The 13,838-nt window shown below is 41.1% G+C and overlaps 1 protein-coding gene across 1 annotated transcript in view; it reads left to right on the top strand.

The window, feature by feature from the left end:
• The window catches only part of LOC128649118 (acyl-CoA dehydrogenase family member 11-like), a 385,838-nt gene that overhangs the window by 123,500 nt on the left and 248,500 nt on the right, over positions 1 to 13,838 (top strand). Inside the window, 4 exon segments of the mRNA XM_053702199.1 lie at positions 7,918 to 8,035; positions 8,300 to 8,442; positions 8,640 to 8,789; positions 13,353 to 13,364. Coding sequence (XP_053558174.1) covers positions 7,918 to 8,035; positions 8,300 to 8,442; positions 8,640 to 8,789; positions 13,353 to 13,364 — 423 coding nt within the window.

Genomic DNA, 13,838 nt, shown 5'->3' with positions numbered 1-13,838 from the left:
CTAATTTTGCACTAGGGTTTTCAGATAAAGTTTTCAGGGTATGGTCTTCCAAAGGGATGGTATTTGTCGCTCAAATGTTAGATTCAAATCTTGCGCCATTAACCTTTAGCGAACTAACACATCTATTTGGGCTCGAGAATAAAGATTTTTATGCGTACTTGCAGTTAAGGCATTTTATACTCGAGTTAAAGCAAAGCTATGGAATAGAGTGGGCTCTTTTGGAGCTTCAAAATAAAATAAATAATTTTCAAGGCGGCTTTTACTCTATAGCTCCTTTCTATAACCTCTTGAATCAGGGACCGTCGGCTGCACAAAGAGAGTTTATAGCCGCAAAATGGAGTACGTTTTTTTCTGAGGTAAATAGCCAGGTTATCGAGAATACTTTTAAAATAACTGAAAAAAGTTGGGTGCTGACTACCTGGAGAGAGACACAAATTAAGCTTGCTTTTATGACTTATCTGACTCCAGCTAGACTGACTAATTGGTATAGGGTGAAGATGGTATGCCCCAAATGTTCTTCCTCTAGGGCAGATCTATTACATTGTTTTTGTACTTGTCCAAAGATTGGTCAATTCTGGCTTAGGGTAGAGCACTGTATACAGGCTTCTCTCAAAATAGATTACCATTTTCAGCCGATGGAAATATTTTTCTTAGTGAATCCACAGACTGCTCCCAGAAACTTTAAATTAATTAACTTGATCATATTTCTTGGCCGTAACATATTACTGAGAGCATGGAAAGCGAAAACAGCCCCTAAATTAAAAGAGCTTAAAAATGCTTTGACTGCTCATTTTACACAAGAACAGTGGAATTTGCAAGACTCTACGGAGGGAAAGTTAGCTCGGTTCTTTAACCCCTTAACGACCGAGGACGTGCAGGGTACGTCCTCTAAAAAATGTCAGTTAACGACCAAGGACGTACCCTGCACGTCCTCAGTCTGGAAAGCAGCTGGAAGCGATCCTGCTCGCTTCCAGCTGCTTTCCGGTTATTGCAGTGATGCCTCGACATCGAGGCATCCTGCAATAACACTTTCTGGCCATCCGATGCAGAGAGAGCCACTCTGTGGCCCTCTCTGCACCGGACATCGATGGCCGGTATCGTTGGTGGGTGGGAGCCGACTTGGGAGGCGGGTGGGCGGCCATCGGTGAGATATGGAAGGTGGAGGGGGGCGGGATCGGGGGCGGAGCCTTCGGGGGCGCGCACGTGCACGGTGGGTGGCGGGCGGGCGCGTGCATGGGGCGGGAGCGGGTGGGAACCGCTACACTACAGAAAAAAAGTTAGGAGTAAAGTGAAATTAAAAAATGAAATAAACATTTTTTTTAAAAAGCATTTAAGCGATCTGGAAGGGGTGGGGGGTTGGTATTGGGGGGGGGGAAGCTACACTACAGAAAAGGGAATTTTTTTTAATAAATAAACATATTTTCACTAAAATGGGTACTGGCAGACAGCTGCCAGTACCCAAGATGGCGCACATTAAGTCAGAGGGGGAGGGTTAGAGAGCTGTTGGGTGGGGGATCAGTGAGGTTGGGGGCTAAGGGGGATCCTACACAGAAGCATATGTAAATATGCTAAAACAAAATGCACAAAAATGCCCAAATTTTCCTTTTATTTTAGTACTGGCAGAGTTTCTGCCAGTACTTAAGATGGCGGGGACATTTGTGGGGTAGGGGAGGGAAGAGAGATGTTTGGGAGGGATCAGGGGGTCTGATGTTTCAGGTGGGAGGCTGATCTCTACACTAAAGCTAAAATTAATCCTGCAAGCTCCCTACAAGCTACCTAATTAACCCCTTCACTGCTAGCCATAATACACGTGTGATGCGCAACGCCATTTAGCAGCATTCTAATTACCAAAAAGCAACGCCAAAGTCATATATGTCTGCTATTTCTGAACAAAGGGGATCCCAGAGAAGCATTTACAACCATTTGTGCCATAATTGCACAAGCTGTTTGTAAATGATTTCAGTGACAAACCTAAAATTGTGAAAAATTTAATGTTTTTTTTAATTTGATCGCATTTGGCGGTGAAATGGTGGCATGAAATATACCAAAATGGGCCTAGATCAATACTTGGGGTTGTCTACTACACTAAAGCTAAAAATACCCCAAAAAGCTCCTTACATGCTCCCTAATTAACCCCTTCACTGCTGGGCATAATACACGTGTGGTGCGCAGTGGCATTTAGCGGCCTTCTAATTACCAAAAAGCAATGCCAAAGCCATATATGAAAAAACAGAAGAGGTTTTCTCCTTTCCGTGTATGACCAGTACTCCCAACTCCTCACACATACACCACCTTAGCAGACTTTAAATCAATAAATTGATAAACAGTTGCAAATTCCTTGCAAAGAAGATTCTGTGCATTCTCTTTTGTAACTCACAGTTTGCTCTGTCCCATTCCGTCCATGGCACTCGGTCCTGGGGGAGCGCAGACTCTCCGCTGACTGCGGTTCACTCGGCAACGCTTGCCCGCTCCCCTCCTCAAGCCGCCTGTTGGTTCCGGGTACAGAGAAATGACGCGTGACTTGGCTCAGCGTCTGACGTCACGTCTTCGTCCTTTCTTCACTGCTAAGGTGGAACGGGGGAGTTTACTGATATCGGTCAGCCGTTAACCTTCGTTGGCTCAGAAATGTAGATACAAGGTGGATGAAGGATACTCGGCAATCTTGTGCAGTAGTAAAAAACTTTGTTGAATACCTCAATAATAACAAGATGAATTTGGGCTTTACCTTTGAGACTGACCCCAAGAAAATCACCTATTTGGATGTAACTTTGGAAGGGGAAAGTGGAGGTGACAAGGGCAACATCATCACAAGTATTTTTCGTAAACCAACGGCCAAAAATACTATCCTTCATGCAAAGAGTAGTCACCCACGAAAAGTCTTTAAAGCAATAGCCAAAGGACAATACGTTAGGACCCTTAGAAATTGTTCAAATAAGAAAACATTTGAAACACAGGCTAATGAACTCACAGAAAGACTAATATCTAGAGAGTATCCGAAAAAGATGGTACTTGGTATCAAAAAAGATGTAACAAAAAAAGACAGAGATACTCTGTTGATGACGAGAACAAAACACAAAAAACATAATGAGAGCTATGCACAAAAAAGCACTTTTTTGACAACCTATAGTGATCAGTACAAGGAAGTCTGCAACATTATATCTAAGCACTTCCCATTACTCTTGGCCGATGATGATCTAGTCAGTATAGTCAAAGGGGGCTGTCGCTTCTCCTATAGAAGAGGAGCCACAATTGGAAACAAAGTAGCACCCACTGTACTCAAATCAGGAGATAGAAACAACACAAGTTCATGGCTAAGTACAAAAGGTGTATTCAGATGCCACTACACAGACTGCATAGCCTGTAAGCATTTAGCAGTTGGAAATGGTTTCACCAGTACCATTACTGGGGAGGCATATTTACATGAAAGATGCTTTAACTGCAGGGCAACTTATGTTGTTTATATGCTCACGTGCACACAATGTGGTTTGCAATACATAGGTATGACCTCAAGAGAGGTCAGATCTAGAATTCGTGAGCATATAAACAACATAAAAATGGGTACACTCACTACACCCCTAATCACACATTTTTTCCAGGTCCATGACAAGGACCCCAGCCCACTCACCTGGACAATAGTCAAATATATCCCCCCCCCAGCAAGGGGAGGTAACAGAGATCTCATGTTAGCCAGAGAGGAGGTCTTCTGGATATTAAAAATGAAAACGAGAAGACCATCAGGTCTAAACAGTGAATATGACCTCATTAACTTCTGGCATTAAGTAACTATAGCCTTCAAAATATTGCATTACCTAAGTGAATTACACTTTATAACACCAAATCAATAAATGAATTATAGTGTATTATATGTGAAATATCATCCATTGAGATCAAATAATAGTCAATGGAGCCGTAAAAATGATAACTTTTAAAAAGAAAACTAAGAATTAAATCAAATCTAATTAAATATAACTAAGTGTAGTTTAAAATAGCGACAAGGATATTGTATAAAGTCACATAGGAAAGAACTGTCAGTTTAAGTTTAGACTAGGTTGATACCAGTATATACTCATCTACAAGAGACAATATGGTAGTTAAGCAGCATAGGAGGTGTGTTTGGAATTAACCAATAGGGTTTGATGTAATCCTTTTTAAATTGAGGTTGATGGTCACTAAGGTATGCTATGACTACGGCGTGGGGAGCCGAAACGCGTCAGCATTAGTGACCACCAACCTACTGCTTGTTCAAAGTGTGCTGTATATAGTATTTGGAAAAATGAAGCTGACATCTGTCTTTTAAAGTGGTCTTCATAAATAAAGAAAAAGTTTTTTACTACTGCACAAGATTGCCGAGTATCCTTCATCCACCTTGTATCTACAAAGCCATATATGTCTGCTATTTCTGAACAAAGGGGATCCCAGAGAAGAATTTACAACCATTTATGCCATAATTGCACAAGCAGTTTGTAAATAATTTCAGTGAGAAACTGAAAGTTTGTGAAAAAATTTGTGAAAAAGTGAACGATTTTTTGTATTTGATCGCATTTGGCGGTGAAATGGTGGCATGAAATATACCAAAATGGGCCTAGATCAATACTTTGGGATGTCTTCTAAAAAAAAATATATACATGTCAATGGATATTCAGGGATTCCTGAAAGATATCAGTGTCCCAATGTAACTAGCGCTAATTTTGAAAAAAAATGGTTTGAAAATGGCAAAGTGCTACTTGTATTTATGGCCCTATAAGTTACAAAAAAAGCAAAGAAGATGTAAACATTGGGTATTTCTAAACTCAGGACAAAATTTAGAAACTATTTAGCATGGGTGTTTTTTGGTGGTTGTAGATATGTAACAGATTTTGGGGTTCAAAGTTAGAAAAAGTGTGTTTTTTTCCATTTTTCCTCATATTTTATAATTTTTTTTATAGTAAATGATAAGATATGATGAAAATAATGGTATTTTTAGAAAGTCCATTTAATGGCGAGAAAAACGGTATATAATATGTGTGGGTACAGTAAATGAGTAAGAGGAAAATTTCAGCTAAACACAAACACTGCAGAAATGTAAAAATAGCCTTGGTCCCAAACGGACAGAAAATGGAAAAGTGCTCTGGTCACTAAGGGGTTAATCAATGGAAAACATTTATTTTATCTTTCCCAGTGGAAGCTCAAATTAGGTTGGTTAAACCTTTTAGGGATACTGCATATATGCAACTACAAGTACTGGCTGGTCAATTCCCCTGTATATGGTGTAATACTGGAGAGTCGGAAGGGGAATAGAATACGGAGGGGGGGAATGCGGGGCAGTGGGGATTTCTGTTTTTGTTTTCTTTCCCTCCCTTTTTTTTTTTTGTATTTTTTTTGTTTTGTGATTTCCTGTTGGGAAATTGCCCTGAGTTAGAGTCCGATCAATATAGTGTTAGGTCAGATCAAGCAGGAACTAGATTTAGTGTTAAAGTATATTTGCTACAGTTGAGCCATAAAGAGGCATAGTTAATAAACGTATGGAACACGTAGTAGGACATAAAAAATTTTTATTTTTGTGATAACTGAATAATAACAGAAGCGAGTGTAGATTTCGTGAGTAAATTACAATAGTTTTTTGTTTATTTTAGTTGGCATATGTCTAAAAGAATACAGAGGAAGGTGATTTAAAATTCCATTATTTTAGTTGGTTGCAGACGTATACATTGTTACAGAAGAATTGTAATCCATTTATTTTCTGTTATTTTGTTTTTTCTTGGGTTTGTTGTTAATGTCAGACTGTATATAGATCTATGTTGTTGAATAATAAAAAATCTTATTTTAAAAAAAAAATAATTATTATCTTGGAAGGTTTTATTTCTCCTTGCTTTTTCTGAGCTTTCAGTTCTGCAGTGTGATTCCCTGTACCTTATCTTTCCTGCAGATAAGGCGGTCCTTCATTCTAAATTGGTTTTTCTCTCTATGGTGGTGTTGGACCGAAACTTTAATCAGGAATTTGTAGTTCCTTCTTTTTGTCCTAATTCTTCTTCTCTTAAGGAATGTCTTTTGCATAAATTTGATGTTGTGTGTGCTCTAAAGCGTTACCCTCAAGCTACTAAAGATTTTAGGCAATCTTCTGCCCTGTTTGTTGTTTTCTCTGGAAAGCGTAAAGGTCAGAAGGCCTCTTCTTCTTCTACTCTTTCCCTCTGGTTAAGAAGTATGATTCGTTTGGCTTATGAGACTGCTGGACAGCAGCCTCCTGAGAGAATTATGGCTCATTCCACTAGGGCTGTCTCCTCTTCTTGGGCTTTCAAAAATGAAGCTTCAGTGGAACAGATTTGCAAGGCGGCAACATGATCCTCTTTGCATTCTTTTTCCAAATTCTACAAATTTGATACTTTTGCCTTGGCTGAGGCTTCTTTTGGGAGAAATGTTCTTCAAGCGGTGGTGCCTTCTGTTTAGGTCCTCCTGCCTTTTTCGTTCTCCCTGTTCATTCCGTGTCCTCTAGCTTGGGTATTGGTTCCCACTAGTAATTGGAATGACGTTGTGGACTCTCCATGTCATAGAAAAGAAAACAAAATGAATGCTTACCTGATAAATTTCTTTCTTTCCGGACATGGAGAGTCCACGACCCCGCACTCTTTTTTAATTATAATTCTAGGGTTTTTTTGAGTAAACCTCAGGCACCTTTTCACCCTTGTGTTTCTTCTTTTTCCATTTTCCTGCTGAATGACTGGGGATTATGGGTAAGAGAAATTACATTTAACAGCTTTGCTGGGGTGCTCTTTGCCTCCTCCATATTGGCCAGGAGTTGAATATCCCACTAGTAATTGGAATGAAGTAGTGGACTCCATGTCCAGAAATAAAGAAATTTATCAGGTAAGCATAAATTTTGTTTTGTGTAGTTTATTCCAAAAAGCAACTGAAGAAACAAAAGGAATTTTCAGGATCTACTCACATACTCCAGAGTAACCCTTTGCTCTGATTATATGATTTACAGGCTCATACACATGTATTGGTAATAAATATAATGTCAATGTTTAAACATTTAATTGTTCACTCTTGATTTCTTTTTAAATATTCCATTCTCCACCATTTTGTAAATCTCCATCATATAGTTAAACTATTAACATTTTATTTGTCACATCTGAAAGAGGGACACTTAGGTCAGATACCAGTCCACAACCAGGATTTACCTGGACTAATGGCTGTTACCTACACGGTGCGCACCTGCCTGCAGCCAGGCCCAACAGCCGTTACCTACATTAGGCGCACCTGCCTGCAGCCAGGCCCAACAGCCGTTGCCTACATTATGCGCACCGGCCTCCAGTCAAGACCAATTCTTTCTTTTGTTTGTGGTGGTGTTAGCGCAGACAAATCAGGAGTTGTGCACCACAATATGGTATGGTGCAGTAGGGTACATTAACCTTCTTTGTAGTTTGTCGTAAATAAAATATTTAACTCTTTTAGCTGCCAGGTGGACTTTAAATAAATATGCATTTAACCTGCTAGCAAAATGTTTAAAGGTTTGCTGAATCATGCTCCTGGTCTGAATTAAAAAGTAGTAAGTTATCTGTCCTGAGGCCTAACTTATACAGCTGCTATAAAGGGGGCTTCAGGGGCATGTATCTGATCCAGGCTCTCACTTTTGTAGCTGGCAATGCAATGTTACTATTTTCGATTAATACATTAAATATTTTGATCTTTTATATATCATTTTATCTTCTAATGAATAATTATTAGTGTATTACATGGGGGTCAGATTTGTTTTTAGCATTGTAAAGCTACTGTAACTATTTTTTTAAAATGGAGACAATTTAAAGATAATCCATTTTAATGTATACAGATACAATATATCACAAGGAGTATGAATGCATTTGTGCCATATAATCCGTAAAAAGAGTAGAAAAATAAAGTTCTGCATTCTGTCACCTGCTTTTTTTTCCTATCCCCCAGTCACTAGGCACCCCAGCCCCTCTGCAGCATGCCTTCAAAAACTTGACTAGTCGCAATCCCAGCACATTCTGGACCTCTGGCCAGTGGATGACAGAACGTAAAGGAGGCTCAGATGTGGGTATGTCACTTGTGTGTGTCAAGCTCTTCAGCAGTGGGAGAGGCAACTACTTCCAATCTATTGTGTTGTGTTTAAAAGCAGTGCTAAAAAAAAGCAAAAATTATTTATATTGATAATAATGCACTCTATTTTAGTCATAATAATTTTTCTCTAGAGTTCATGTATAAAATGAACAGTAAAGGTAATGTTTATTACATGGTTGTGTACATATAAGTATACAGATTAGTTGAAAATAAAAACATTTCTTGCCTCTTGTATTGTTAGCGAGCGGCACAGAGACTGTGGCAGTTAGCCAGGAGGATGGGACATACAAGCTGCACGGTTTCAAATGGTTTACATCAGCCACAGACTCTGATATGAGTTTGACCTTGGGTAGAGTGGCAGATTCCCAAGGTCGTACAGTGGAGGTAGGATTTACATGACTGCTCTACCCTAAAAATTGTGACCCCTAATATATAATGCCGTTTAACAGTAAACTAAAGCTGAACTCTGTTTAGGACATTTTACATTTAAAAAATAAAAGTAGATTTAGATGAATTGACCCATTCTCTTCAAGAAGCTGTGAACATTACTGAGTGACATCTAATCTACATGTTGTTGTTAGGGCACTAGGGGGTTGTCACTTTTCTATCTGGAGGTCCGAGATGCAAATCGGAAATTGAATGGAATTGAGGTTCAGAGACTGAAAGAGAAATTGGGAACTCGCCAGGTTCCAACTGCAGAGCTGCTGCTGGATGGTGCAAAGGCCCTAAGGGTATGTGTGAAGCTTTTTATCCCCAGCTATAAGTAACATTAAATAATAGAGATAACATGTGCTGTGTTTATTAGTACTTTTAAAAAAACATAATTCATTTTTGTGTGTACGTCAGTGCTGCAATAGTAGTGTACATTTTGCAAATACAGGGCTCGTTTACATTGAGCCGTAATTAGGTTTTGTGTGCACTCGCAAAACGATAAATATGCTTTCAGAAGCAATTTAATTCACCGACTACTTCAAACGGCCCGTTATACCTCAATTTTGGCAACCGGACTCACGCTGCCGAAAACATTTTCGTGTCCCATAGAAAGTATCAGAAGCCGCTAATCTATAAATAATACCAGGGTTCCAATGACAGCGCAAACCATTAATACACTGACGGTGGCTGTCTATACATTAACAAAAATACACCCAGCTCAACTAGGTGTAAAAGAGGAAAAAGGAGCTTTTTCATGCCTGGTTCCCATTAAAATCTAACCCGCCTCCCAAAAATAAACCTGACACGTCAAAACTCCGCCATCCCCCCACATCGCAACTAATAATAAAATGTATTAGCCACTAAACCGCCATCCCCCCGCATCGCAAAGTACCTTTCTTTTGCAAGATGTAGCGAGTCCACGGATTCATCCTAACTTGTGGGATATTGTCCTTCCTGACAGAAAGTAGCAAAGAGAGCACCACAGCAGAGCTGTCTATATAGCTCCCCCCTTAATTCCACCCTCCAGTCATTCTCTTTGCTGGCTCTAAGCAGGAAGGGTAAAGAGAAGAGGTGTTAAACTGTTAGTTTTATTTTATCTTCAATCAAGTGTTTGTTATTTTTAAATGGTACCGGTGTTGTACTATTTACTCTCAGGCAGGACATAGATGAAGATTTCTGCCTGGAGGATGATGATCTTAGCATTTGTAACTAAGGTCCTCTGCTGTTCCCACAGAAGCTGAGGAGTACAGGAAAACTTCAGTGTGAGGAACGGTTTCTTGCTATACAGCAATGAGGTATGTTCAGTCATATTTTCTGCAGAGACTGTGTTAACTCAGAAAGGCTGACAGTGTCCCCATTAGGGGAAGGGGAAGCAGTAATCCTAGTGTTATCAGAGGTTTTTACTAGCTTGCATAAAGGGTTAATTTTTTGTGGGCACTCAGTTTGTTATGTGAATTTGGGACAAACGTTTGTGTGTTCTGGGAGTAACGTTTTCTGTTTTATGGGACATTTGCTTGAGGGTTCTTTGGGGTTGTTTATAACCCACATGGCTTTCAGGCAGGGTTTGTTAGTTTTGTGTAGGCCCCAGCAACATCGAGTGAGGTGGGCGGGGCCTACATTTACAAGCAGCAAGCAACTTCTCCTGAGGTCCTGAGAGACTAACTGAAGCTTTAAACCCCATATTATCGCTTCCTAAGGGCAGGTAGGGCCACAGCAGAGCTGTGGCAAGGTGCTTTAGGGGGTTTTAACCATTTTTAGATACTTATCAATCCGTTTTTTTCATTTGGGGGTCTATTGCTTTTTTACTTGTGGTGCAATCCTTCTAAAGCTTAGTGGTACACTGTTAAAATTTCTGAATTTTTGAAGCAATTTTAACCTGTTTTGCAGTTTGTGTATGCCTTTTTTTCTCTTAAAGGTACAGTACCGTTTTTGCAAATTGTGTTTTTTTTCATTAAATAAAGTGTTTTCCAAGCTTGCTTGCTTCATTACTAGCCTGTTAAACATGTCTGACACTGAGGAAACTCATTGTTTAATTTGTTTAGAAGCCATTGTGGAACCCCCTCTAAGAATGTGTCCCAATTGTACTGATATGTCTATAAATTGCAAACAGCATATTTTGACTTATAAGAATTTGGCATTAAATGATTCTCAGACAGAAGTAAATCAGGTTTCGCCATCTAGTTCTCCCCAAGTGTCACAACCATTAACGCCCGCACAAGCGACGACAAGTACTTCTAGTGCGTCTAATTCTTTCACCTTGCAAGATATGGCTTCAGTTATGAATACTACCCTCACAGAGGTTTTATCTAAACTGCCAGGGTTGCAAGGGAAGCGCAGTAGCTCTGGGTTAAGAAGAAATGCTGAGCCTTCTGACGCTTAAGTAGCCGTATCCGATATTCCCTCACAATGTTCTGAGGTAGGGATGAGGGATTTGCTGTCTGAGGGAGAGATTTCTGATTCAGGAAAGATGTTCCCTCAGACAGATTCAGATATGACGGCATTTAAATTTAAGCTAGAGCACCTCCGTTTATTGCTCAGGGAGGTTTTAGCTACTGTGGATGATTGTGACCCTATTGTCGTTCCAGAGAAATTGTGTAAAATGGACAAATATTTAGAGGATTTCAAACATTGTTACTAAGGAGTGGGATAGACCAGGTATTCCGTTCGCTCCCCCTCCTGTTTTTAAGAAAATGTTCCCCATTTCTGACACCATAAAGGACTCATGGCAGACGGTCCCTAAGGTGGAGGGAGCTATTTCTACTCTGGCTAGGCGTACAACTATACCTATTGAAGACAGTTGTGCTTTCATTGATCCCATGGATAAAAAATTAGAGGGTCTCCTAAAGAAAATTTTTGTTCATCAGGGTTTTCTTCTTCAACCTATAGCGTGCATTGTTCCGGTAACCACTGCAGCTGCTTTTTGGTTTGAGGCTCTAGAAGAGGCTCTTCAGATGGAGACCCCACTAGATGATATTTTGGACAGAATTAAGGCCCTTAAGTTGGCTAATTCTTTTATTACAGACGCCGCTTTTCATCTTGCTAAGTTAGTGGCAAAGAATTCAGGTTTTGCCCTTTTTAGCGCGAAGAGCGTTATGGCTTAAGTCCTGGTCAGCTGATGTGTAATCTAAATCTAAGCTTTTGACCATCCCTTTCAAAGGTAAGACCCTATTCGGCCTGCACTGAAAGAGATCATTTCAGACATCACTGGAGGGAAGGTTCATGCCCTCCCTCAAGATAAGTCAAATAAGACAAGGACCAAACAAAATAATTTTTGTTCCTTTCGAAACTTCAAGGGTGGTCCCGCTTCCTCTTCCCCTGCTGCAAAGCAAGAGGGGAACTTTGCTCAATCCAAGCCAACCTGGATACCTAACCAGGCTTGGAACAAGGGTAAACAGGCCAAAAAGCCTGCTGTTGCCACTAAGAAAGCATGAAGGGGTAGCCCCCGATCCGGGACCGGATCAAGTAGGGGGCAGACTTTCTCTCTTTGCTCAGGCCTGGTCAAGAGACGTTAAGGACTCCTGGGCCGTAGAAATTGTAACCCAGGGGTATCTCCTAGATTTCAAAGATTCTACTCCAAGGGGGAGGTTCCATCTTTCTCAATTGTCTGTAAACCAGACAAAAAGAGAGGCGTTCTTACGCTGTGTAGAAGACCTTTTTACCATGGGAGTGATCTGCCCAGTTCCGAAAACAGAACAGGGGCAAGGTTTCTACTCCAATCTGTTTGTGGTTCCCAAAAAAGAGGGAACCTTCAGACCAATTCTAGATCTCAAGATCCTAAACCAATTCCTAAGAGTTCCATCCTTCAAGATGGAGACCATTCGGACTATTTTACCAATGATCCAGGAGGGTCAATATATGACTACCATGGATCTAAAGGATGCGTATCTACACATTCCTATTCCCAAATATCATCACCAGTTCCTCAGGTTTGCCTTTCTGGACAGGCATTACCAGTTTGTGGCTCTTCCCTTCGGTTGGCCATGGCACCAAGAATCTTCACAAAGGTGCTAGGGTCCCTTCTGGCGGTCCTAAGGCCGAGGGGCATAGCAGTGGCGCCTTATCTAGACGACATCTTAATTCAAGCGTTGACTTTCCAACTTGCCAAGTCTCACACGGACTTAGTGTTGGCCTTTCTAAGATCTCATGGGTGGAAGGTGAACGTGAAAAAGAGTTCTCTTATTCCTCTCACAAGAGTTCCATTCCTGGGAACTCTGATAGATTTGGTGGATATGAAAATTTTTCTGACGGAGGTCAGGAAATCAAAGATTTTAACCACCTGCCGAGCTCTTCATTCCATTCCTCAGCTGTCAGTGGCTCAGTGTATGGAGGCAATCGGACTTATGGTATTGGCAGTGGACATAGTTCCGTTTGCTCGCTTGCATCTCAGACCACTGCAACTATGCATGCTCAAACAGTGGAATGGGGATTATGCAGATTTCTTTCCTCAGATAAATCTGGATCAAGAGACCAGAGACTCTTCTTTGGTGGTTGTCACAGGATCACCTGTCCAGGGGAATGTGTTTCCGCAGGCCAGCATGGGTTATTGTGACGACAGACGCCAGCCTACTGGGCTGGGGTGCAGTCTGGAATTCCCTGAAAGTACAGGGTTTGTGGACTCAGGAGGAGGCCCTCCTACCGATAAATATTCTGGAATTAAGGCGATATTCAATGCTCTTCAGGCGTGGCCTCAGCTTGCTTCGGCCGGATTTATCAGGTTTCAGTCAGACAACATCACGACTGTAGCTTATATCAATCATCAGGGGGGAACAAGGAGTTCCTTGGCGATGATAGAAGTTTCCAGGATAATCCGATAGGAGGCAGATTTTCTAAGTCGTCAGACTTTTCATCTGGGGGATTGGGAGCTCCATCCGGAGGTGTTTGCTCAACTGGTTCAGCTATGGGGCACACCAGAATTGGATCTGATGGCGTCTCGTCAGAACGCCAAACTTCCTTGTTACGGATCCAGGTCAAAGGATCCTCAGGCAGTACTGATAGATGCTCTAGCAGTACCCTGGTCGTTGAACCTGGCTTATGTGTTTCCACCATTCCCTCTCCTTCCACGTCTGACTGCCAGAATCAAACAGGAGAGAGCTTTGGTGATTGTGATAGCGCCTGCGTGGCCACGCAGGACTTGGTATGCAGACCTGGTGGATATGTCATCTCTGCAACCATGGACTCTGCCACTGAGACGGGACCTTTTGATTCAAGGTCCATTCAAGCATCCAAATCTAATTTCTCTGCGGCTGACTGCTTGGAGATTGAACGCTTGATTTTATCAAAGCTGGGTTTCTCTGAGTCGGTCATAGATACCTTGATTCAGGCTCGAAAAGCCTGTCACCAGGAAGATC

This window comes from Bombina bombina, chromosome 2 (genome assembly GCF_027579735.1).
Source record: "Bombina bombina isolate aBomBom1 chromosome 2, aBomBom1.pri, whole genome shotgun sequence".
Lineage (NCBI taxonomy): Eukaryota > Metazoa > Chordata > Amphibia > Anura > Bombinatoridae > Bombina > Bombina bombina.
The sequence above is the reverse complement of the archived record's forward strand: the minus strand, read 5'-3'. Positions and strand labels throughout refer to the sequence as shown.